At 41.3% G+C, this 26,709-nt stretch overlaps 2 protein-coding genes across 8 annotated transcripts; one reads left to right on the top strand and one right to left on the bottom strand.

The window, feature by feature from the left end:
- Positions 1-4: 4 nt before the first annotated feature.
- strada.L (STE20-related kinase adaptor alpha L homeolog) lies at positions 5-13,532 on the bottom strand. Of its 7 annotated transcripts, none has more exons than XM_018234859.2 (13): positions 13,427-13,532; positions 11,752-11,813; positions 10,601-10,658; positions 8,504-8,532; positions 6,746-6,851; positions 6,527-6,648; positions 5,302-5,410; positions 4,124-4,247; positions 3,006-3,177; positions 2,761-2,865; positions 2,407-2,639; positions 2,196-2,238; positions 5-1,453 (listed from the first exon to the last, which is right to left on the bottom strand). In XM_018234859.2, the coding sequence occupies exons 2-13, from the start codon at positions 11,761-11,763 to the stop codon at positions 1,307-1,309; spliced, it is 1,260 nt and encodes a 419-aa protein (XP_018090348.1). In that variant the 5' UTR covers positions 11,764-11,813; positions 13,427-13,532; the 3' UTR covers positions 5-1,306. The 7 variants fall into 7 exon arrangements, with proteins under 7 accessions (XP_018090348.1, XP_041433181.1, XP_018090346.1 ...); XM_041577247.1 differs by having other exon boundaries at positions 10,601-10,709; positions 13,388-13,520; XM_018234857.2 differs by having other exon boundaries at positions 13,388-13,520.
- Positions 13,459-26,318, top strand: ccdc47.L (coiled-coil domain containing 47 L homeolog). The gene is made up of 13 exons (XM_018234856.2): positions 13,459-13,596; positions 17,029-17,318; positions 17,957-18,067; positions 19,865-20,039; positions 20,211-20,332; positions 20,415-20,480; positions 20,564-20,665; positions 20,746-20,856; positions 20,952-21,037; positions 22,249-22,307; positions 23,636-23,745; positions 24,053-24,220; positions 25,400-26,318. The coding sequence occupies exons 2-13, from the start codon at positions 17,043-17,045 to the stop codon at positions 25,478-25,480; spliced, it is 1,467 nt and encodes a 488-aa protein (XP_018090345.1). The 5' UTR covers positions 13,459-13,596; positions 17,029-17,042; the 3' UTR covers positions 25,481-26,318.
- The last annotated feature ends 391 nt before the right edge of the window (positions 26,319-26,709 follow it).

Here is a 26,709-nt window from a genome sequence, read left to right as displayed (position 1 = left end):
GACGTAGTGAAATATTTAAAATTTATTCCTTTGGCAACAAAATGCGTGTAACAGAGTATCTCCAGCTTATAAACATAAGACCAACATGCCAGTGCTGTTGCCAATTCTGGAGGGCGGGGAGATTTATATGAGACAGGAACAAATGCCTTCTTCTTCCATTGGGTATACATAACTCAGGCTCATCACCGAAACCCTTCCGATCATGGGTTCAGATGTAGGCCACCTCCAGCCCTGGGATTTGAGTTAATGCAACCAAGCCTGCCCCGTGCGCCTACAATGTTAGTTCAACCTACTCTATTCACACATGGCATCACTGGATAGTGACACAGCTTATCAATATTAAGGGGCAGGAGGTGCACTGCATAAAGTTCAATGGAAGAAGGTGTTCTAGAAGGATCTTTTGGGAAACTCACATTGGATCAAAAGAAAGACAAAAGGGCAACGCAGCTCTATAAAGTGTCTTATTTCCGTGCAATGTGAACATCACATGCCAGTTCAAACATGAATGGAAATCAGTTATATTAAAACACAAGGTTTATCCAAACGTGTATGGTCAATTCCAAACTTACACAGGTGGGCCTGAAGAAAACATACGGTAACTGTCACTGGTTTAAAAGCCAGGCACTTGGCTGGTCTGCTCCACCCAGAGACCTCAGGAATATGATAAATGAGGGGTAACTTCTCTTTAATCCACAAAACTGCAGCTTCCAATCAGAACCAGGCTTAGGGCAGAGACAGTCTTTTTGCCTTAGGCCCCACTGGTGTGAAAATATATTTAGCTGGTGGCCTAACTGCATTGCCCTTTACTTCTGACCCTGCTCCCAGTTTAGGATCGGCTGGAGAGAAACATGCTGCAGGTCCTGCTGTTAATTTCCATTCTAGATTTCCAAAACCAACGAGCCCAGCAGCGACCGCGGTTGCAAATTAATTGCCTAATTATTAACACAGACCCAGCTTAATGAGAGGTTCTGACACAATTGTTCAGATTCCACAAAATAAATGGAAACAAAAACAAATCTTGCTCAGGGCGGAGTTGCTCTTTAACACACTCTGTCGGCATACAAAAACAGGGGGATTAAATACACCGGTCATCAAGCACAGGCAACGGGACAGAAATGTACAAAAAAAAAAGTGAGAGAGTTCTAGTGCTGAGGCTTAAAGAGTTTTCACCATAGCCGATGGAGGTGTACAAACTCCTAAGCAGTGTAAGTGAAAGGGTTAACCCTCTTGCACCCATTCCCAATGAAACGTTTGGGATGCGTGCAGTGTAAACATGAACAGGTTCTGAATTTCTCCTTTTTTGCCCCTAGAAGTCCCAGTCCTCTATAGCTAGTTGCTCCAAACCAGACGCCGCTTCTAGAACTGACTGGGAGTTCAGAGTTGATTCAAAGCTGGTGATTGGCGACACAGGACAAAGCAGTTCTGGGAGGGCGTCTGATGCTCTGCGTTTTATCTGCAGGTAATAGGGAAAAGGTATCTTTCAGATAAAGACATATATAAAAAAAATCACAGCAGCAAAACAATAAATACTCTATCTTTCTCCATAAACCTAAGAGTTTGCCCCTACTATAGAGGTTTATAGAGATTATAACAGAACAGAGATTATAACAGAACATGAGGGCTAAGGGCAAGATAATCAGCGATAATGGCTGCTTAGCAAAGACTAATGTTGAAAGCTGAACCAGGCGTATAGTAAACGGATCCGCACACACTCGAGTTTATGCAGTCGGGGAGTGGACCCCTTTTATTATGCCACCAAACACATAAACGTTTCGGGGGTGGGGGAACACCCTCCCTTCATCTATCTATCGCTATTTATATCTATCTATATCAATCTATCTCTATCTATATCAATCTATCTATAGCTATGTATATAAATCTATATCTATCTCAATATATCTCTCTCTCTAGCTATCTCTATCAGTCTATCTATCTCTATATCAATCTATCTATATCAATCTACCTATCTATAAATACATGGATGCCCTAACAGCTAATACATGTGGAAGCTATACACTTATAGAGATACAGCAATGATTGCATATGTAGTTATAAAGCACAAGAGGAAAGCCAACAGGAATTCCATATCTTTGGTGGAACAAACAGAATTATAAAACCCTGTTTTGTGCCCCAAAAGTCAATGGACCCCCACAACTTGGTAGTTGAAAAAAAAAAAACCTACTGACAACTCTTACCTGTTTGAAGAAGGAATGATTGAGGAGGGTGCCTGCACTCGGCCTACAGAAAAACAAAATAGATGAAACCACTGGTTTAGACTCATGTATGGGATATTCTATACACTTGCTATTCAAGGACAGCAGGTGAAAGATGAAAGGATCTGTGGGAATTAATGGGGGACTGAATGAACCCCATGGAAGTAAAAGAAGTAGAATGCTAAGCTCTCACCTCAGCTCAGAGTTTCTCTGTAGACACTGCTCCACCAAGTTGTGGAATTGAGGGGAAAAGCTGCGGTTATAAGGATGCATAGATGGTTCCCCGTTGGAAGGACGACTAGACGTTCCCTCTCCAATACCAGAGTCTGCTCCTGAACGGGATGTTTTCATAGTCAGCTCCGAGGCTGGAATGGTGGCTGTGTCCAGCAGGCAGGGGACTGTGCCATTCAACTTTTCCAGTAGCATCTGAGTAGGATTTGTGATTGAAATATTTGGTTAACGGGAATGGAAGTGAAGCCATTAATTGTGATACTTATCTATTCTATAATAATCAATTTTTTGGTAGTTATTTAATCTGTGGCCTCACCTGTGTGGCTGGCATGTCCTTAAACGGTACGTGGCCATTAGCAAGCTCACATGCTGTGATTCCCACACTGTAGATATCAGATTTGGCGTCATACCCCTGTAGGTTCTACAACAGAACAAAAGAGAAGACACTGGCTTATGCTTCAGGAGAAAAATTCACATTGCGTGTCATGTTACTGGGCATTTCCAAGTCCTGCCATTGCTGGGTCTTTAAATGCTCCTACATGTGAGATGATGTTTTCCTACCTGCTGCAGGACCTCCGGGCTCAGCCAGGGAAGGACCCTGGCACTGTGCTTGGGAAAGTCGTGTATCACCTTAAGACGCTGCCCATGATTTATCATACTGTGGATGCTGCGCAGGCCAGAGAGGTAGACCTTGCCATCCAGAGAGATAAGAATGTGACTTGCCTTCACACTCCTAGGGACAATGAATGGGAAAAAAAAGAAGAATGGAGATATACAAACTAATTCCTTTTAAAAGAGATCATTGCTGCCCAAAGCACAATAAGAGGCTGTAAAACTCAGGTCCATCCTTATGATCAGGACTTGAGCATTAAATGGATAGGGATAAATGAGGTAACCCATTATAAAAGGCAGGTAATGGCTCAGTTCTAACTCCCCAAATGTATCTACCTTGTTTAGCATGACTTTAATGAATAGGGCATGTGCTGAACATACTTTTTGCCTACTGTTTTAATAAAGAAATCTCTATGGCTTTTATTTCTTGCACTAAACAGAAACTCAAAGTTTCCCATTTACCAGCCCATTGAGAATCCCTGTGTATAATAACTGCTCCATATCTCACAAAAGCTGCAGATGGGGAGAAGGAGGAGTTTATTTATACAGCTTATGCAGTTTAGAAATATATATATTTATAAGATGCTGGTTCTGGTATAAATATGCAGTCCCAGCACAAGAATGTTCTATGAAAGCTCATCATGTTAGTGAAACAGATAATTACAGTTATTTTTAGAGTCTCTGTGGAGCACAGATTAGCCAGGGTGAGTGTTAAGCTGGCCATAGACTCAAAGATCCGCTCGTTTGGCAACATCGCCAAACGAGTGGATCTTTCCCTGATATGCCACTAACGGCATGGCTATATCGGGGGTAATTAGAACGTAAGGCCGTATGATCGAATTACGATGCGCCAAGGGGCTCCGACGGGTCGGTTAAAAATCAAACCTTCCCAATCGATATCGTGGCCAGATATCGATCGGGAAGACCCGTCGGAAGCCCCATACAAGGGCAGATAAGCTGTCAAATTGGTCCAAACGACCGATATCGGCAGCTTTATCTGCCCGTGTATGGCCACCATAAGTTACATTTAAAGACCCCAAAGGAGTCCTGTTCCCTATGTGTTTTACCTATGAACGTATCCCATGTGATGGATATAATCCAAAGCTTTTAGCACTCCTAGAAGGATGTATGCGATTGCCAGCTCACTCAACCCATCTGTAAAGTGAGTACAGATAAGATCTTTGGCTGAACCTGCAGGGAGAGAGAGATGGACAGATGTTACTGCCAAATTATCCGGTTTCTCGAAGTCCAGCAGTGAAACTTTACCAGGTTCTGATAGGGAAGAATTGCCCACAATTAACTCTCCTTAACAACTGTTCTTATAAAACAGATTTATGCAAAGGATTACATAATGGCACATAATCTAAATGTTCTGTATAGTAGTTTTCTGATAAATGTTATAGAGAATGGTCTACTCACCCTCCTATAAATGTAAATCTATATGTATATGCTATGAATTTATAGCCTTTATAAGCAAATAATTACACATGTCCCACCTCAAAATAATGATGGCCCTTGCGTTTCTGTGCCATTTAATATATGAGCAGCTCTTATAGGGATACTGTCATGGGGGAAAAAAAATTTTTTTTATATTCAATTTTGAAATCTGACATGGGGCTAGACATATTGTCAATTTCCCAGCTGCCCCAAGTCATTTGACTTGTGCTCTGATAAACTTCAATCACTCTTTACTGCTGTACTGCAAGTTGGAGTGATATCACCCCCTCCCTTTCCCCCCCAGCAGCCAAACAAAAGAACAATGGGAAGGTAACCAGATAGCAGCTCCCTAACACAAGATAACAGCTGCCTGGTAGATCTAAGAACAACACTCAATAGTAAAAACCCATGTCTCACTGAGACACATTCAGTTACATTGAGAAGGAAAAACAGCAGCCTGCCAGAAAGCATTTCTCTCCTAAGGTGCAGGCACAAGTCACATGACCAGGGGCATCTGGGAAATTGACAAAATGTCTAGCCCCATGTCAGATTTCAAAATTGAATATAAAAAAAATCTGTTTGCTCTTTTGAGAAGTGGATTTCAGTGCAGAATTCTGCTGGAGTAGCACTATTAACTGATACGTTTTGAAAAAAACATGTTTTCGGATGACAGGATCCCTTTAATATATGTGTGCAGCTCCTCATCATGTGTTGTCGACCCAGCTGGGCCAGTGCTGAGATAAAAACAATACATTGCCGACATCCACCAGGACAGGGAAACAAGGAGCTACTTTCTGATGCTACTTACCATAAGCCATAAAGGGAGTTACCACCCAAAGCTCATTGTCAGCTATAAATGTGGCTCTGTAGGGAAGGATATTGGGGTGGTTGAACAACTTGGAGACATGGAGCTCAGTCTAGAATCAAAAATAATCTATTAAAGATGAAGGAAAGGTTAAAACTAAGTAAGCTTTATCAGAAAGGTCTAAATAAATACACCAGTAAACCCTCAAAGTAATGTGCCAATGTAATGCAGTTGTTAAGGCAATAGTTTGTTTCCTACTATTCCTCATCACTGTATGATCTACATTCCAGCTAGCCAAGTCAACTCTGTCTTATAGTGATGTGCGGGACCCACGGGTTTGGGTCAACCTCCTCACTTCCTTTGCAGGTTGTGGGTGGGTTCGGGTTGAGCTCTTCAGCCGGGTCTAATTTTCAAAACCAGCCCAAAACTAGCCAAGAGGCACTTCAAAAATAGTTAAAAAATAGCACAATATGTGCAGTGAAAAACAGTATAAAAAAAATATATGTGAAAATACGCCTTTTTCAAGTTTTCACTGTTTCGCTAATTTTTCCATGAAGCAAAATGGGACAGATTCGCCTGTAACCAGGGGCATAATTACAGAGGGGAGGTATAGGGGCCCCAAAAAGGCCCATATACATTTACAATTTCAATAAATATTGGTAAAACAGGTCAACCTCTAGACATTTTAGTGGCCAGAAGATTTTTGCCCCAAAATGGTCAGAAATTGAGGAAAGTCACCGGAAAATGCGATGGGAGACTGGGGTACAGAGCCCAAAATCTGGTAACTCCCGACTTCTATAAGTCAGTCCCACTGCATGCTGGGTATTGTAGTCTTATGTTGAACTCGGCAGTTGGCAAAAACTACATTACCCAACATGCATTAGGAGACACCGGCTTGGCACATTAGGGCAAGGAAAAAAACTTGCTAGTTTCTAAAGTACAAACCAGCCAAATGCCCAAAAAGTAGGCCAAATCCGTACCTTGGCTAGTTTGTACTTTCAGAACCTGCCTGGGCTTTAAATGTAATTAGATTTGCCTGGAAAACCGCCAACCTGGCAATCCTGCTATTGACATTACAAAGGGGCGTGGCAAGCGCATGCCTATAAAAATGGACGCAGGAAGTGTCATGCCCCTTTGTGATGTCACCAGCAGGGCAGGCCTATAAATAGAGGGGAGGAGGAGGGTGCGGGTCAGGGAAAACCAGACCCGCACATCACTACTGTCTTACCTGCAGAAAATTAACCATGTCATTGGTGCAGAACTCCAAATTCACCCTCCTGATACAAGCGTATTCTCCAATCGGTCTGTAACGAGCTAAATTTACAGTCATCAAGTCATCAAATCCTCTCCCTAAAAGGAAAAATAAATAAATAAAAAGTACATGAATTAAAGAGCAACTGACATTTGAATGTGATCTTTGCAGGACCATGTCTGTTCTATCACTCACCTATCAAAGTTAGCAGTTCGTAACAACTGCTGTCCGGGGTGTAGATTCCCATAGCGCCGGGACCATGAACAGATGCTACGGATTCAACACTCGCTGCTTCATTGGTCTAACATCCGCAAGGAGGGTGAAAACCGAGCGGGGGGCAAAGGGAGACAGAATGAGGCAGAGAAACGCAAATTTTGACGCTAGTGTCCAAATATTTTTGACGCCTGCGACAATTCAGACTCTGACGACAATTCTGACGACCACTAAAGTCAATAATTGTTGCTGGTGTCCAAATATTTCGCAAATTTGTTCGCTGGAGGCGAAACACAGAAATTTGCTGCAAATTCGCGCCTGGCAAATAAATTCGCCCATCACTACTTATATCCTTTCAGTACTTGAAGAAAATTTACTTTAACACATTTCCCTGATTTCACACTTTCCCAGATTTCACACTTTCCCAGATTTTATATAGTTTTTTCCTGGTTCCCTGAAAACGTAAAATGGGGGTTCGACTGTATTGTACACAATCAAAATACAGTCCATATCTCACAAACAGCAAAACATGGACTGTCACATAAATCAGATAAATACAACACTAAAAAGCAATAGGTGGGTTTGTAGGGATAGAATATATAGCAGAAGAACAGTTGCATTGGCATGATTCTACATGGGCTGAAAGGGCACAGAGACACATGCAGATGCCACTCACTCATGTTAATGTATATGAATCAATACAGACAAGGGAGCGTGCAACAAGATCACACCTTCCCCCGGCTCAACATGGCTCCCCGAGGTGAGAGTCAAACCCACAGCATGAGACTGAAATGAAACTACTGTAATAATATGTTTAGAGACTGGCAGCTTATCATGTGGCCTCCAATGTCTGATCCCTGCCATCCCATATTTAAAAAGTAGGGAGCGGCCATCGTTATATAGATGCACATGAGCTATAGTGAATGTTTAAAGGGGAACTATTGTCACTATAAGCTTCCTCATACCGAAATAAGAAACTTTCTGAATTCAATCAATTAAAAATTCTGAATTGTTTCTGAAATAATCAAGTTTATCTCCACTATTCCTCTCTCAGCATCTGTTTCTCTTCAATATGTCTCCATGCCCCCGTTTTTAAAAAAAAATCCAATTTTTAAAAACGGGTGAATGGGATCGACCCGCAAACTCGAATCAAATTCACATTCAATTAGAATTGTTTCTGCGAAAAAAAACAACTCCAAACTGATTCCAGGAGGTCCCCCATAGGTTAAAACAGCAATTCGGCACATTTAAGGTGGCGAATAGTCGAATTCTTAAAGGGTCAGTACATGATAAATGTTTTTTAAAAACTCAAATACAATTTTAACTGTCGAATTACATACAAAAAAAACTTAAAAATGAGAATTTTTATGTTTGAAATTCAAATTTTCACTTCCACTCTTGATAAATCTGCCCATAAGTATCTGCACTGCTGGGTTCCCTTTCTGCCCTGGGGTCTCAAACTACATTCAGTTTCAAGCTACAAACCGCTTTTCTTGGACAAAACATGTAAGGGTGCCTTTCTCTTTTTATTGTGTGTTGCACTTCACAGGAGAGGACATTCATTTCTATCAGGACTGTACCAACTGAAATTCCAAATGCAGATGAGAAACAACATGCAGCATTTCATGTGCATGACTTAAATCAGTTCTAGGCAAGGGATGAGACGCGACTCCACACTAAAAAACCACCAGTGATGAAGAGGCCTCCATGCAACACATACACAGAGAATGTCCCACTTACTTTCCTTCGAGAGTCCCTTAAATGCGAGTCTGGAGGAAGGGAGAGGAGTATCTGCTCAGCTTCATGCGACATATTTACTTAACACAGGCCATTATTAGCTAAACTAGTTGTCTGGGAGGCTTGCAATTCACTGTATAACAATGGCATGACAAGGCCCCAAAAAAGCTAAAAATGCTGCATTGTATAGACTGAACTCACTGTACCAGCCCAAAGGTTCAGCAACCCTATAACAGTAATGATCCAGGCCTTCAAAGTTGCCCCAGCAGTTCCCCATCTTGGACCTTGTTAGGCATCTTCGTTAGCACTGCACATGCTCAGTTTGCACTGAACTGCAGTTAAGATCATGAAATTTCACTGCAGAATGCACTGGTTTCTGAGCTGCCATGTGTTTGTGTGTGTATGTGTGTATATATATATATATATATATATATATATATATATATATATCTATCTATATCTATCTATATCTATATCTATACACACACACACACACACAGTGTATTGTGAATGGGTGAGTGACAGCAGCATATGCTGTGAATCAGCAGAAAAGATGATGGGGAGCTACTGAGGCATCTTTAGCAGAGACACCGAACTTCCCTACTAACAGGCTGCAGTCGGTAAAGTCCAAAATATAGCATTTAGCATTTCTAGCCTACGTCTTTGTCAAGTTCTCCTTTAATAATGATCAGACTTTCTCCTTCATTCCAAACTTTTTGCCGCTCCCTAAAGGGAAGCATATTCAATGTATCTTAATGGGGTTGTTCACCTTCAAACACTTTTTCCAGTTCAGTTGGTTTCAGACAGTTCACCAGAAACTTTCTATTTTCTATGTGTTTAATAGAATTAATTTTTTCACCTTCTAAAGCTTCTCTGGGAAGGGGGGGTCGCCGACCCTGTAAAATGTTCTAAATTGATACATTTAGTAGATACATCTGTTATCTTTGTCCCTGTTGAGCAGAATCCCTGGGTTTCAGTACAGGCAGCTGTTAGACTTGATACAATAGTTGCTGATATTACTAAAGTACTGCTGAAAAGTGTATCAACTAAATGTTGCAAAATTGTAACAGTTCAGAGTCTGCAGCTGAATTACTGAGCTGCCAGACCCAAACACCAGAGACAGGGACATTAAAAACTTTAAAATTAGATTTAAAAAAACGGTTAAAAATAAAAGCTGGAAAGTAATTGAAAAAAAGTCTTTATTTCTGTGGAACAATCTGAAAACAATTGAACTGAAAAAAAGTGTTTGGAAGGTGAAAAACCCCTTTAACTTTTAGTATGTTATAGACTGACCATTTCTAACCAACTTTTCAATTGGTCTTCATTATTATTATTTTTTTTTTTTTTATAGTTTTTGAATTCTTTGCCTTCTGTTTCTGACTCTATCCATCTTTCAAACGTGGGTCACTGATCCCATTAAAAGACAAATGCTCTGAAAGGCTACACATGTATTGTTATTGCTACTTTGTATCACTCATCTTTCTATTCAAACCCTCTTCTATTCATAATCCAGTCTGTTATTGGAATCAGTGCATGGTTGCTAGGGGAATTTGGAACCCAGCAACCAGATTGCTGAAATTGTTATCTGGAGAGCTGCTGAATAAAAACCTAAACAACTCAAAAAATAAAAAATGAAAACCAACTGCAAATTGTCTCAGAATATCACCCTCTACGTCATACTAAAAGTTAATTTAAAGGTGAGCAACCCCTTTAATGAAGTCACTTGTAAATCATAAATTTGTTTCTAAAATCCCTACGTCTCATTTGTACCTTAAACCATTAGTTTGTCTACTCTTGCGAGCAGCACTCTAATCCTATTGTACTCTGTAAAGCCTTGTTTGTTATTTACGGTTTGTTCCCTGTTCATTATCGAAAGTACAACACTGCGTCACTATATAAATAAATGAAGATAACCTTTCTCAAGAAACAAAGCTTTTAATGCTAGAGTATTTGTGATCCTTCAGTCGGTACTATCCACACCCCCCTCACAAATTCTGACTAGTTTGGAAATAGTTTTTAAAGTTACCAACCAAGGACGTGGCCCACTCCAAAATGAATGAATAGCCCTTTGTTACAGTAAAGGTTACAAGATCAGCTCACCTCCGAAAAACTCTAGTTCTCTCAAACCATCAACCAGGATCCTGTCCGACACCCAGCGCTGCGGAAAGAGGAGAATCGCTGCAGTAATCGAGCAAGTCCTAACAGGGATCTTTGGCATGGCAAGAATGGGTTTAAAGGAACAGTAACTTTAAAAAATTAAAGTACAGTTAAACCTCGATTTTAAGTACCCTGACTTTAAGCTTTCCCACATTTTACATTTGTGGTCCCACCAATCTATAAAGCGTTTCAATGGGTGCATTTTAAGTATTATTTTCCTGGATTTTACATCAAAATCTTATCCTGATGTTCCCAAAAACGGCTTTTTTTCTTCTATGAATGTTATTATTTGTGAAATAAAGAGGTTTAAACTAATCAGATGTATATTTTGCCTTGGGTCTCCCTGTAAATGGTCAATTGCAATGAGACTGATCCTTATACAGTCCTGCACCAATCACTTATTGCTTTAGGTTGTGTATGTGACAGAGAGTCTTGCACATGCCTCCCATAGTGTAACATTAACCCTGCAATGTTTAATTAACACACTACATATTGTATCTCAAAGTAAAACAGACTCCTGTGCTTATATCCTTTCAGTATTTGAAGAAAAAGTTACTTTAACACATTTCCCTGATTTTACATGATTTTTCCCGGTCCCCCGTAAAATGGGGGGTTCTACTGTAATAACAATATAATGCTGTTTTTGCCTCAGACACACTACTATTGTTTATATAAATAAGTTGCTGTGTAGCAATGGGGACAGCCATTCAAAGGAGAAAAGGCTCAGGTTATACAACAGAAAAGCTCTGTAGAACATAATGGTGTTATCTGTTATCCACTATTTACCTCTGCCATATAGACTTTTTTCAATTTCCGCCATTGCTACACAGCAGCTTGTTTATATAAACTATAGTAGTGTTTCTGAAGCAAACACACCAATTTTACCAGTGCAGGGCAACATCATGATATTTCCATTACTTTTTTGGTGTTACTGTTCCTTAAAGATGTTTGTAAAATGCAGCTGGTTCTGACTCTTGAAACGGTGTTGCAGAAGTCAGTTGCCCTCTGGGTCTGCTAATCAGCGCTGTTTCATAAAATCAGAACTGGCCGTGGCTTCATGAAAAGGATTCATTTACGAGGGTAGGATTACTTACGAGAAACGACATGGGGTCCTCTTAGCGCCGCCCGGACGTTCAAAGGCCATAAACTGGACAGTCTAAAGATAAGAGACACGTATGGGTGTGGCAAAGAGACAAGTCATTCATGTGAAAACCCTGCCTAGCTGCTCTCGTCATCACACAACCGACATGCTTAAAGGACAACTAAAGCCTAACTAAAGAAGTAGCTAGAAATGTTGTACATGATGTTTTTGCTTCTGTGCCAGCCCAAGGCAACCACAGCCCTTTAGCAGTAAAGATCTGCGTCTCCGAAGATACCCCAGTAGCTCCCCATCTTCTTTTCTGCTGATTCACTGCACATGCTCTGTGCTGCTGTCACTTACTGAGCTTAGGGAGCCACTCACAATATACAGTACACATAGAATAGAAATGTCACAATATAAGGCTGATTATTAATTAATACAGATAAGTATGAAGTCCTGGATCATTGCTGCTATTGACAAGCTGAAACGTTAGGCTGGTGCAATAAGTTCACTATATAAAATATGGCATTTTTAGCCATATTCATTTTTAGTGTTTAATTCTCCTTTAATGCTCACCTGACACAGGTCACTATTATTGCACCAGGGTAAAATGTTGTGCCCCCCTGGACTTTACAAAACAGTGCTCTATTCAAAAACCAGGGAACCCCAAAGCTTTGCACTTGAATACTCAATAGAGAAGGGGAATCAACAGCTGCACTTAGCTGGAACTGATAGGGATGCACCAAATCCAGGACTCGGTTGGGGATTTGGCCTTTTTCAGCAGGATTTGAATTAGGGATGCACTGAATCCTTTATTTTGCATTCAAACAAACGCCCGAATCCTTTGCAAAAGATTTGTACGTATTTGCATATGCAAATAGGGGTGGGAAGGGAAAACATTTTTTTACTTCCTTGTTTTGTGACGCGATTTTCCTCTCCATATAAGAAAATTAGGATTCTGTTTGATTGAGCAGAAGGATTCCACCGAATCCGAATCCTGCTGAAAAGGGCTGAATCCCGAACTGAATCCTGGATTCAGCGCATCCTTAATTTGAATCCTTGTGCCTGGCCAAACCAAATCCTAATTTGTAAATGCAAATTAGGTGCGGGAAGGGAAATCGCGTAACTTTTTGTCATAAAACAAGGAAGTAAAAATGTTTTTTTCCTTCCTTAGGATTTGGTGTTGGTCTTCAGCCGAATCTTTCATGAAGGATTCTGGGATTTGGCTGAATCCCAAACAGTGGATTTGACTCTAGTAATAGAGTCATTTTCAATGAGACTTCATCAATATTACCAACCAATGGGGGCTGGGCAACTCCAACAGCCGATAGGATACAGCCCATGCATTCAGTCTAGGAATTAGACTCAATCAGATTACACATGTGCCCCACACAAGGCAATTGCCTCTACCTCTGCCAATCAGCTGTCTGCCCTGTTTCAGGAGTCAGAACCAGCAGTGATAGCGCTTTAAACGAATATAAAACAACAATAAGCCCCCCCTGTTTCTGTCAGAGGGAGAATGTGTGTAATAAAGCGATGTATATAAAGCCATGTTGCCTCAGGGAATACAGATAATAAAGCATAATAACCACAGACGTGCACTGGGTGCTAATACATGAGACATGCCTGTATCTGTCAATAAGCGGTACCTGGACGAGAAGTGGAGTCTTTATTTACCCAATACACACCCCTTCCACTGTTGGCCGCAACGCTTCCGGTCTGTCACGGAAGCAGTCTGGGAGCTGGGCTTTGCGCTTCATTGCAACATCCGGTGCAGCCAGGTCAGCCGACGTCATATCCGGCACCGAGGCCTAGTCAGCAGGACGGGGGCAAAAAGCAGCTGAGAGTGAGCGGAACGGTGAGTGAGATCATAGGAAAAGCCGGGGTTTAGAATAAGGGCACTCGGTCATTTATATATTGTGTGGACGTCAACTCCCAGAATCCTCCTGTGCTGTGCTACTAGGTACTGGCAACATTTAACATCCTGCCTTTTAATTAAAGGGGAACACCACCCCCCAAAAATAATCCAGCATCATAAAATAATAACTTTCTTCTCTATCTAAACAGTATCTGTCAGGCTGATTATATTCACTGCACTGCTGGTTGTTACTCCTGAAACCACAACCATATTAGAGAATGGGACTATAGTATAGATTAGTATAGATACTGTAACTGGCCCTGCCCCCAGTCCATGAAGCTAAGGAGGGGGTGGGGTATCTGTGTCACCTGCTTCTCTCTGTAATGTTGACTCTCCCCCCATTGTAAATATGTTCAATTAACTTTAAGTATGATGAGATCATTTGCAATTGGTTTTCATTTTTTTATGTTGTTTTTGAGTTATTTTGCTTTTTATTCAGCAATCTGGTTGCTAGGGTCCAAATCCCCCCGGTAACCATGCATTGATTTGAACAAGAGACTGGAATATACATAGGAGAGGCCTGGATAGAAAGAGGAGTGATAAAAAAGTAGCAATAACAATACATTTGTAGCCTGACAGAGCATTTGTTTTTTAAAAGGGGTCAGTGACCCCCATTTGAAAGCTGGAAAGAGTCAGAAGAAGCAGGCAATTAATTCAAAAAGTTGCTTAGAATCAGCCATTCTATAACATACCAAGGGCAGAGACACACGTTCAGATTCTGGGAGATTAGTCGCCCAGTGACAAATCTCCTCTTCTTCGGGCGACTAATCTCCTCAAACTGCCTCCCCGCCGGCTACAATCTAAATTGCAGGCGGGATGGCACTCCGAGCGCTTTGTTTTCCGAAGTCGCTCGAAGTTTCCTCGTAAGGCAAATTGGGAAAACGAATCGCACCGCTTGCCAATCCGTCTGTGATTTACATTGTAGCCGGCGGGAGGCAGTTCTGGGAGATTAGTTGCCCCGAAGAAGAGTAGATTTATCGCCAGTCAACGAAATCTCCCAAATCTGAGCGCGTGTCCGAAGAAGCAGGCAAATAATTCAAAAAGTTGCTTAGAATGAGCCATTCTATAACATACTAAGGGCAGAGACACACGCTCAGAATCGGGGGGACAAATCTCTTTTTCGGGGCGACTAATCTCCCCAAACTGTCTCCCCCGGGCTAGAATCTAAATCACCGGCGGGATGGCAATCGTTGCGCTTCGTTTTCACGAGCAAACTTCGGGCGACTTCAGAAAACAAAGCACTTCGAGTGCCATCCCGCCGGTGATTTAGATTCTAGCTGGCGGGAGGCAGTTTGGGTCGCTCCGAAGAAGAGTCGATTTATCGACAGGCGACTAAGTCTTCGCCGAATTTGATCGTGTGTCTCTGTTATATTTTCTACAGACAGCAGAAATGTAACCTTTTTTTACATCTATCATAATATTGTCTTCGCATGCTAGCTATAATTGTGCCATAAAAGGCATTTGCAGATGCTTTTACTTTACCCATCTGATCCCCCATGTTCCTCTATGAGGGGGCTGCCATATTTGTGCAGCACGAGTCCGTTAGCGTTAGAAACTCTGACATGTTGAGAAGGGACAGTCAGGTCGACAAAACAGTCAGAATTAGGAATTTCAAGTGACAATTACTTACAAAAGTGAAAAACAATCAACGTGACCTATAGGTAACTTTTGATGTAGATTAATATTTTGAATAATAATTTTTTAGTGTCAGTATCACTTTAAAGGTGAACCACCCCTTTAATGTATCAAGGTAGATCAGAGAAGCTGTAAGATAATACATTAATTCTGTATGTATATATATATATCACCCGTTTTTTGGCCACTGCTGATCCTTTTTGCTTTATATGGAGATTAGTTGAGTATCTCCAGCAGTATGGCCGCCCCTCATTCATACTTAATACTTGATACACAGTGAGTGATTATGTACAGTAAACAGCTTTGCCCTTTATACTGTGTCTATTGAAGGGAAAAATGTCCATTCTGTGTTATTTCCAGCAGATGTCTTTGCTTGCAGACAAGATTTAAAGGGGAAGTTAACCTTCATTGATGTCTATTGCCTTGAGCATGAGTTATTCTGTTTATGTATTTGTCTCCCAGCCTCTGTGTATGATGTAGAGAAAGCTATAGAATCTGTATGGTCTCAGTGTGTAAGAGATGGTGCAGAAGGCAGGATTAGTGGTGATTTATTACTAATGAGCTTAGACAGGAGGGTTGATTTAATCTTCATAACTAATGGAGATAAGTTGAGTATCGTCAAGCAGTATGGCCGCCTTTCATATACACAGAATGATTGGGTACAGTAAAAAGCTTTGCCTTTATACTGTGTCTATTGAAGGGGGAAATGTCCATTCTGTGTTATTTCCAGTGGATGTCTTAGCTTTCAGGCAATTTTTAAAGGGGCAGTTAACCTTCATTGATGTATACTGCTTGAGCATGAGTTGTTCTGTTTATGTATTTGTCCCCCAGCCTCTGTGTATAATACAGAGAAAGCTATAGAATCTGTATGGTCTCAGTGTGTATAAGGGATGGTGCAGAAGGCAGGATTAGAGCTGGTTTATTACTAATGAGCTTAGACAGGAGGGTTGATTTAATCTTCATAACTAATGGAGATTAGCTGAGTATCTTCAAGTAGTATGGCCGACCCTCATTCATACTTTATACACAGAGAATGATTGGGTACAGTAAAAAGCTTTGCCTTAAGAGCAAAGACAAACGTGGAGATTCGGGGAGATTTGCCGCCCGGCGACAAATCGACTCTTCTTCGGGCGACTAATCTCCCCGAACTGCCTTCCTGCCGGCTAAAATCTAAATTGCTGGCGGGTTGGCACTTGGAGCGCTTTGTTTTCAGAAGTTGTCAAACGAGGAAACTTTGGGCGACTTCGGAAAACAAAGTGCTCTGATTGTCACCCCACCAATGATTTAGATTCTAGCTGGCGGGGAGGCAGTTCGGGGAGATTAGTCGCCCGAAGAAGAATCTTCTTGTCTGTCTCTGCCCTTACACTGTGTTTAATGAAAGGGGAAATGTCCATTCTGTTTTTTTTCCAGCGGATGTCTTTGCTTGCAGACAAGATTTAAAGGGGAAGTTAACCTTCATTGATGTCTATTGCCTTGAGCATGAGTTATTCTGCTTATGTATTTGTCCCCCAACCTCTCTGTATGATGCAGAGAAAGCTATAGAATCAGTATGGTCTCAGTGTGTGTGTGAGAGATGGTGCAGAAGGCAGGATTAGTGGTGATTTATTACTAATGAGCTTAGACAGGAGGGTTGATTTAATCTTCATACGTGCAGTAGATTTCTTATCACCTTCTGTGTTTTTCTTGTTCATCTCCATGTACATGCTCTCAATGCCTCTCACATCCGTTCCTCTGCAGGCTGCAGCCACACCATGATCATATTCACCCGTCTCCTGGTCCTCTCCCTTCTCCTGGCCTCCGGTGCTTTTGCCAAGTTTCAGGAGTTTGATGACGACAGCGATGATGTAGCGGAGTACGACGACAACGACTTTGCAGAGTTCGAAGACGCCGCCGACGAGGGGCCGACCGCTCGCCCTCCGAGCCAGCACACGCCAGAGAAAGAGGAGGAAAATGATGATGAAGACGATGAGGAGGCGACGGTAGAGCTGGAGGGACAAGAGGAATTTGAGGAGGATACAGAAGGACAGGTTGTTTACGTTGTTATATGGAGAATGTTGTTTCTATAAGCAGAATTCTGTGTACAGTAATTAAAGGGGTTGTTCATCTTCCAAACACTTTTTCAGATTGTTCACCATAAACAAATACATTTTTCAGTTGCTTTCCATCTTTCATTTTTTACCGTTTACCCAAAATGAAAGCTTAAAGTTGAATTTTCGTGTCTCTGTTGTCTCAGTCTGGCAGCTCAGTGATCCAGGAGCCTCTGAACTGTTACAATTTGCTCCATTTAGGTGGTACAATTAGTTGATATATTTCTCTGTGGATTATCAGCAACTAGTTATCAATTCTAACAACTGCCTTTAATGAAACCCGGGGATTCTGCTCAGCAGGGACAAAGATTACAAAACATATTCACTAAATGTATCTATTTAGAACAGTTAAAGAGTCGGCGACCCCCCCCTCCCAGAGCTACTTTTGAAGGTGAAAAATGAAACCTTACACTTCGATATTAGAAAAAAAAGCTCACAAATAGAAAGAAATTGGGAAAAGTCTTAATTTCTGGTGAACTATATGAAACCAGCTGAACTGAAAAAAGTGTTTGAAGGTGAACAACCCTTTTAAAGCAAAGGGTAAATTTCGCTAATCGAACTATTGTTATAACCAATAGGAAGGTGACGCCGATGCTGAACCGTATGATGATGAAGAGTTTGAGAATTATGACGACAGGATGGATACTGGCACTCCAAACAAGATTAAAGACCCAATTACCATTGTGGATGTAAGATCTGTTTGTTTTGCTCCACTGATTTCATCCTCACATATTCAGATGTAACTTAAAGTGATCTGTCTCATTGTATACAGGGATCTAGTGGGGCGCAGGGTGATGCCAAAAGCCTCAGTATGGGTGGGTTGGTTCAGGCCAGTTACCTCTGTTGCTGGTGACATCTCAAAAGGATACAATAGTACATTATATTGTAAGGTGCTCCACTTTTTATTAGTGCCTTTAAGGTGAGGATTGTGCACTGTATGTTTTCTCTGTTTTCAGCTGACCATACACAGGTTTATATCGGCTGCTAACTCCAGCATTTTGTCAGAAGACTGCTTTATGGCCTCTTACAACTCTGCATAAGCTCCTGCTGCGATCCATTTGTGCATAATAATAATAATAACATAACAGGCTCTATTTAGGATGTTTTCATATTTGCCCAGCTCAGTTGGCAGATTAGGTTTGCGAAAAGTGATAGGAGTGGTAGAGCGGTTGCAAAGAGACAATGTATCAGTGAGACATGACAAAGCTTTGGGTCCCCCTTTAAAGGAACAGTTCAGTATAAAAATAAAAACTGGGTGAATAGATAGACTGTGCAAAATAAAAAAATGTTTTCAATATAGTTAGCCAAAAATGTAATGTATAAAGGCTGGAGTGACTTGGTGTCTAACATAATAGCCAGAACACTACTTCCTGCTTTTGCAGCTCTCTTATTGGTTACTAGGCAGTAACCAATCCGTGACTTGAGAGGGGGCCCACATGGGTCATAACTGTTTGATTTTGAATCTGAGCTGAATGCTGAGGATCAATTACAAACTCACTGAACTGTTATGTCCCATGTCCCCCCTTATAGTCACTGAGCTGAAAAGCAGGAAGCTGGGTTCTGTTCTGTACATTACATTATTGACTAATTATATTAGGAACATTTTTTATTTTGACACAACCTATTTACCCAGTATTTTATACAGAACTGTTCCTTTAAAGGGATACTGTCATGGGAAAAACATTTTTTTCAAAATGAATCAGTTAATAGTGCTGCTCCAGCAGAATTCTGCACTGAAATCCATTTCTCAAAAGAGCAAACAGATTTTTTTATATTTAATTTTGAATCTGACATGGGGCTAGACGTTTTGCCAATTTCCCAGCTGCCCCAAGTCATGTGACTTGTGCTCTGATAAACTTCAATCACTCTTTACTGCTGTGCTGCAAGTTGGACTGATATCACCCCCCTCCCTTTCCCCCCAGCAGCCAAACAAAAGAACAATGGGAAGGTAACCAGATAGCAGCTCCCTAACACAAGATAACAGCTGCCTGGTAGATCTAAGAACAACACTCAATAGTAAAAACCCATGTCCCACTGAGACACATTCAGTTACATTGAGAAGGAAAAACAGCAGCCTGCCAGAAAGCATTTCTCTCCTAACGTGCAGGCACAAGTCACATGACCAGGGGCAGCTGGGAAATTGACAAAATGTCTAGCCCCATGTCAGATTTCAAAATTGAATATAAAAAAATCTCTTTGCTCTTTTGAGAAATGGATTTCAGTGCAGAATTCTGCTGGAGCAGCTCTATTAACTGATGCGTTTTGAAAAAAAACATGTTTTCCGATGACTGTATCCCTTTAAGGTTTTAACTCTCTCTCTCCATTGGACTTTGGACATTGATATCCAGTTACTGTTCTTCCGATTACTGTTACTTTGCATTTTGAGTATCTTTCTTTTGTGCATTACTTACTACTACTAATAGAGAAGTGTACTTTATAAGTACCATTGTGCCCTCGATCATATTCCCATGCGTTGTGTCTGCCAGGTTCCTGCTCACCTACAGAACAGCTGGGAGAGCTATTACATGGAAATTCTTATGGTTACTGGGCTGTTGGCCTACATCATGAACTACATCATCGGCAAAAACAAAAACAGCCGGCTAGCACACGCCTGGTTCAACTCTCACAGGGAGCTCCTGGAAAGCAACTTCTCTCTTGTGGGTAAGTTATAGATATGCACTAAAATAATGTATTCTCCATACATACCCTTTATATTACGGCAGGGTACAATGTTTACGTTATAATACAGTATATTAAGGGAACAACAAAGTGTGGGCTAGTGAAGGATTTTATTCGATGTTAATGGGATTGATTGTTCTCGTTTGACAACAGGGGATGATGGAACGAATAAGGATCCTGTAAGCACAGGAAAGCTGAACCAGGAGAACGAGCACATCTATAATCTGTGGTGTTCGGGTCGGCTGTGCTGTGAAGGCATGCTGATTCAACTCAAGGTAAGCACGGAGAAGCAAAAACAGTCTGTTAGAAACAGTAGGGAGTCTGCTGGGTGTAATCGTGATTGTCTTTTTCTTCTAGTTTATTAAGCGTCAGGATTTGCTTAATGTATTGGCTCGTATGATGCGCCCTGTATGTGATCAAGTGGTAAGTACTGTGCCCCCACAGTAATAAATAACCGTCATGTAGCTTCAATAATATGCTTCAATAATATGCACTTTGTCTCCCAGCAAGTAAAAGTGACCATGAATGAAGAAGACATGGACACCTACGTTTTTGCCGTGGGAACTCGGAAAACGCTGATCAGGTTGCAGAAGGAGATGCAGGACTTGGTGTGTTAATGTGGCAAATAATTCTGAAGTCGTTCTTTCCCAGGGGGCAAACTGTAACCCTCTCCTTTGTTTTCATATAGAGTGAATTCTGCAGTGACAAGCCTAAATCTGCTGCTAAGATGGGTCTTCCTGAGTCCATGGCCACCCTGTCTGAGATGGGGGAAGTGACAGACGGTATTATGGACACCAAGGTGAGGATTGGCAACCTTCCTTTCCCATCTACAAATCAACATTCTCCTTATAGTTGTCTTCCCTGCTAACAATTCTTTTTTTCTGTCTCACACAGATGGTTCACTATCTCACGCTCTATTCCGATAAAATAGAGTCCATCCAATTCTCTGACCAGTTTTCCGGTCCAAAAATCATGCAAGAGTAAGTACCACCAATAGCATTGTCTATGTTTTCACTTGTTTTTATTTTCTCCTCATATTCTGCCCACGCTCCATCTCTCTTATACTGCCATGTAAAGAACTTCTTTTTTTTAGGGTGATGTAGAGTGGATATTTTTTTTTTTTTTATAATAAAGATTTTTATTGATTTTAACAAGTTATTGGATAGTATCCCCTGGGCCTTAGCATCACAAATGTCCCTTAGGGCTATAATAGACTGGACATTTCCCAGTATCTGCTATGCATGCCTGATTCTATTGGAGCAGAGGCAGTGAGCATGCCCAGTAGGGACCTCTCTGAGGTCTTCATAGTCAGAAAGAAGGAGAGCTTAGGGGGCTTCACTCTAGACAAGGAAGCGACTATAAGCTGAAGTTGAGCTGCTTGTAATTACAAACCAAATAAGATTCAATGCGTGGAGCAAGGTATGTTATTCTGGGGGATGTTTAGAGTAATCATAGGGGATTTTACAATAAAAGGCTTACTCATCCTTTAACGCCATACAATCTTTATTGCAAAGCATGTTAAAGGGATACTGCCATGGGAAAAAATGTGTTTTAAAAAAAATCACATCCGTTAATAGTGCTGCTCCAGCAGAATTCTGCACTGAAATCCAAGAGCAAACAGATTTTTTTTATATTTAATTTTTAAATCTGACATATTGTCAGTTTCCCAGCTGCCCCCAGTCATGTGACTTGTGCTCTGAGAAACTTCAGTCATTCTTTACTGCTATACTGCAAGTTGGAGTGATATCACCCCTCCCTCCCCTCCCCCCCAGCAGCCTAACAACAGAACAATGGGACGGTAACCAGATAGCAGCTCCCTAACACAAGATAACAGCTGCCTGGTAGATCTAAGAACAGCACTCAATAGTAAAATCCAGGTCCCACTGAGACACATTCAGTTACATTGAGTAGGAGAAACAACAGCCTGCCAGAAAGCAGTTCCATCCTAAAGTGCTGGCTCTTTCTGAAATCACATGACCAGGCAAAATGACCTGAGATGCACCTACACACCAATATTACAACTAAATACACTTGCTGGTTCAGGAATGTCATTTTACATGGTAGAGTGAATTATTTGCAGGGTAAACAGTGTCATTTAGAAATAAAAACGACATCATAAAAATCGTGACAGAATCCCTTTAAAGTATGATTTTCCAGTCATAACATGCTAATAATTTCCTCTGCTTTTCAGGGAAGGGCAGCCACTCAAACTCCCAGAGACAAAGAAAACTCTCCTGTTTACATTTAACGGTAAATTCAGAGGATTAGTGGGAATATATTCAGTTTGCATGAAGGGTTGGTTTATTTCTTATTATGCAGATAGATCGTAAAATGGAGTATAAAGCAACATGTCTTTTAATTAACATAAATGTGGTTGCCATCTCTTTTGTCTGTGCTTAGGTAAACATGAGCGTCTTTTGGTTTGCCTCAGCAATATGGCGACCAGCACTCAAATCCGTAGATTTATTCAGCGTAGAAATGTTCTTTACTTTGCAGTTCGCTATTCTTTGATACTTTCTTTATAATGAAAGGATAGTGGAAGACCGTATCTATAACAATGCTATCCAACTTTCTCTGTTAGTCAGGGGTCTGCCCCTAAATAGTGAGCACATTGAACCAGTATGCAATTCAAATGCCAGGGACACCATAAAAATCCTATGGAGGCCACATCCGTCCTGCAGTTGGGCAGCCTTAGTCTAAAGGAGGCCATAGACGTAACAATTACGATCTTTCTGGGAAAAGATCCTTCCAAGAAAGATTGTTCGTTCCAATACACACGTGTAGAGCTGAATGGTCAGATATATATATATAGAAACAATAGAATTCTACCTGTATCTGACCATTCAGCACTAACAATGGCTGATGTTTGGGTTCCTTCAAAGGCACCCGATCAAGATTTTCCGTCCAGCCCGATTGACAGATATCCAAGTCTTCTGCCTATATCAGTCAACTCTTTTCCCACCATACACGCACCGAATATCATACAAAAATTTGTTTGTACAATATAATCTGTGCATCTATGGCCACCTTAAAGGAGAAGGAAACCACCTGGGCGCAAACCCCCTCTCCCCTGTGTTGCCCCCCCCTCCCCCCTGGCCTACCTGTCCCCCTGGGCAAATGCCCCTAACTTGTTACTCACCCCTCTGCGCAGGTCCTGTCCACGAAGTTCACAGTCGCCATCTTCTCCCACGCGTGTCTTCTTCCCCGCATGCGCCGAATGTCACGAAGTGAAATTGGAAAACTTTGTGACATTCGGCGCATGCGCAGTAGATCCGTACCGGTAAATGTTCCTACTGCGCATGCGCCAGAAGACGCCGTTCAAAGCAGGAAGAAGACACGCGTGGGAGAAGATGGCCACTGTGAACTCCGTGGACAGGACCTGCGCAGAGGGGTGAGTAACAAGTTAGGGGCATTTGCCCAGGGGGACAGGTAGGCCAGGGGGAGGGGGGGCAACACAGGGGAGGGGTTTTGTGCCCAGGGGGTTTCCTTCTCCTTTAAGGCGATAATGCAGTCCTTATAGATATCCCACAAAAGGATCGCCATTTATAACAGCCTACTAACTAATTTTACACTTGCAGTGCCTGGTTCTGGAAATGCATCTGTGAAAGATATGGAGGCCCTTCTACCACTGATGAATATGGTGATTTACAGTATTGATAAAGTTAGAAAATTCCGTCTAAACAGAGAGGTGAGTACATCTTTTAGTACACACACTTTAGAAACTGCTCCAGTTTGCCTGGGGTGATGGGAGTTTTTGTTTAATTTTTTTGTCGTTGTGTAAGTCTCTGCTTCTTTTCTATCAGACCCGAGGCAGTCTAGTCTTGATTTATCCCGGCTATTCTAACGTATAGTCTCATCTTAGAATCTACACCACTGCAGCATGTAGATATTACATGTAAACCTTATATCCAAGTCCTCCAATAAACTGATCACAGTGATGTGTTTTTCTCCTTACTCATGTCCCTGCAATCTTCTTTCTGTTTTGATTTTCAAAGGGGAAGCAAAAAGCTGACAAGAATCGGGCCCGAGTCGAAGAAAACTTCCTGAAGCTCACTCATGTACAACGACAGGAGGCCGCTCAGACCCGCCGTGAAGAGAAGAAGCGGGCAGAGAAAGAACGCATCATGAATGAGGAGGATCCTGACAAACAACGGCGTCTAGAGGTGAGCGCATTTAACCAGTGGGTGCAGCCACTACCAGTATACAACCGGTTAAAAAGTACTGGTATGCAGTATTAATGGTGACTCTTGTATACTGTTGGTATTTAGTGGGCTGTTCTGTAAAATGATGTAACACCCTATTTATGTCCCCACAGTTACAGGATATTAAGTAGGGATGCACCGAATCCACTATTTTGGATTCGGCCGAACACCCGAATCCTTTGCAAAGATTTGGCCGAATACTGAACCACATCCTAATTTGCATATGCAAATGAGGGATGGGAGAAACATTTTTTACTTCCTTGTTTTGTGACAAAAAGTCACGCGATTTCCCTCCCGTCCCTAATTTGCATATGCAAATTAGGATCCGGATTAGGTTTGGCCGGGCAGGAGGATTCGACCGAATCTGATTCCTGCTGAAAAAGGCCGAATCCTGGCTGGAACCCGAACTGAATCCTGGATTCAGTGCATTCCTAATACTAAGCGATGTTGATGGTTCCATAGTCTCTTGATATACCAGAAAATATAAAGGAGCTTTTGTCAGTTATCTGGTTAAAGAGATAAGAGAAAAACATTTTTTTTTTTTCTTCAAAATGCATCCGTTTATAGTGCTGCTGCAGCAGAATTCTGCACTGAAATTCACTTTTTCAAAAGAGAAAACATATATTTTATTTTATATTTAATTTTGAAATCTGACATGGGGCTACACAAATTGTCAGTTTCCCAGGTGACCCCAGTCATGTTACTGCTGTACTGCAAGTTGGAGGGATATCAACCCCTCCCTTTCCCCCCTGCAGCCTCACAAACGAACAATGGGAAGGTAACCAGATAGCGGCTCCCTGGTAGATATAAGAACACTCAATTGTAAAAATCTAGGTCCCACTGCAACTCCTTCATATCCATTGAGTAGGAGAAACAACAGCCTGCCAGAAAGCAGTTCCATAGTGTAGCACTGGCTCTTTCTGAAAGCACATGACCAAGCAAAATGACCTGAGATGCACCTACACACCAATATTACAACCTAAAAAATATACACTTGTTGGGTTGGGAATGAAATTTTACATGGTAGAGTGAACAGTCTAATTAAGAAATAAAAACGACACCATAAAAATCCTGACAAAATCCCTTTAACTGTCTTAGCCCTTTTATTAAAAAAAATAAAACTCTCTTGCTACCCCTTAGGAAGCTGTTCAGCGTCGAGAGCAAAAGAAGATGGATAAGAAGCAAATGAAGATGAAGCAGATCAAAGTAAAAGCCATGTAACTTGTCCAAATGATTCCCTCCAGCAACAGCAGAGTACAGTAAAGGAAGGAAAAGAATAACCTATGATAAATCGTCCAGTCTGGAAGTCCTTCCTTTCTCTGGATTCTATTGGTGTCCTTTATTCTGACAGGGGCGCTCTTGTCTCTTCAATGGCCTTGTGTTGAAATACCTAATTCCTGGTTGTCTATTTGATGGGCCTGGAATGGGCTGAAATACCTATCAGAACTAAAGCAAGGTAAAGGGGAAGTATTACTCTTGACAATAGGCATAGTAATATCAACTGATGCTCCAAGATGTACAACAAACATGAAAACCTTAAGTCAGATTCTCAGACACATTCAGCACGGTCACCGACGCCTATAAAATATCCTGCTGGAGTTATTTTGGATTTACATTTTTTTTTTTCAATGGTTTGTTTTAAAATAAAGTGTCCACTAATTCCCCTTTACTATTCACCCAAGCATGGGTGCTGATATGTGCAGAGTTATGCAGCCGGGAAGTTCAAGTAATTTGGCAGGTCTCCAGCCTTCGGTTTAAGAGCCAGAGACCTCCGCGCAGAGTTTATATATAATATTAGTATTTAAGTTATTGAGACATTATAAAAGGAATGACACAAATGTAAAAGGATTGGTATTATTTACAAAGTGTCATTTCTCAAGGAGATGTAACCATAGTGTAGCTTGGCTTCCTTATCTGCCAGTTTCATGGCTGATATCTGAATATAGGTATGGGATCCGGAAACCCATTATCCAGAAAGCTCCGAATTACAGAAAGGCTGTCTTCCACATTGTAATCAGATAATCCACGTTTTAAAAATAAATTTCATTTTTCTCTGTAATATTCAAACACTCGCTTGTACTTGATCCCAACTAAGATATAATTCATCCTTATTGGAGGCAAAACCAGCCTATTGGGTTTTAGGGAAGCACCAAATTTTTTGGATTTGGCCGAGCCCCCGAATCCTTCACAAAAGATTCTGCCAAACCGAATTTGCATATCCAAATTAGGGGTGTGAAGGGGAAAAAACTTTTACTTCCTTATTTTGTGACAAAAAGTCATGCGATTTCCCTCCCCTCCCCTAATTTGCATATGCAAATTAGGGTCCGGCCGGGCAGAAGGATTCGGTTGAATCCTGCTGAAAATGGGTGAATCCTGGATTGGTACATCCCAATTGGGTTTATTTAATGTTTACATGATTTTCTAGTAGACTTAAGGTATGAAGATCCAAA

Source organism: Xenopus laevis, chromosome 9_10L (genome assembly GCF_017654675.1).
Source record: "Xenopus laevis strain J_2021 chromosome 9_10L, Xenopus_laevis_v10.1, whole genome shotgun sequence".
In the NCBI taxonomy this organism is placed as follows: domain Eukaryota; kingdom Metazoa; phylum Chordata; class Amphibia; order Anura; family Pipidae; genus Xenopus; species Xenopus laevis.
This window is presented reverse-complemented; position numbering and strand designations above follow the sequence as displayed.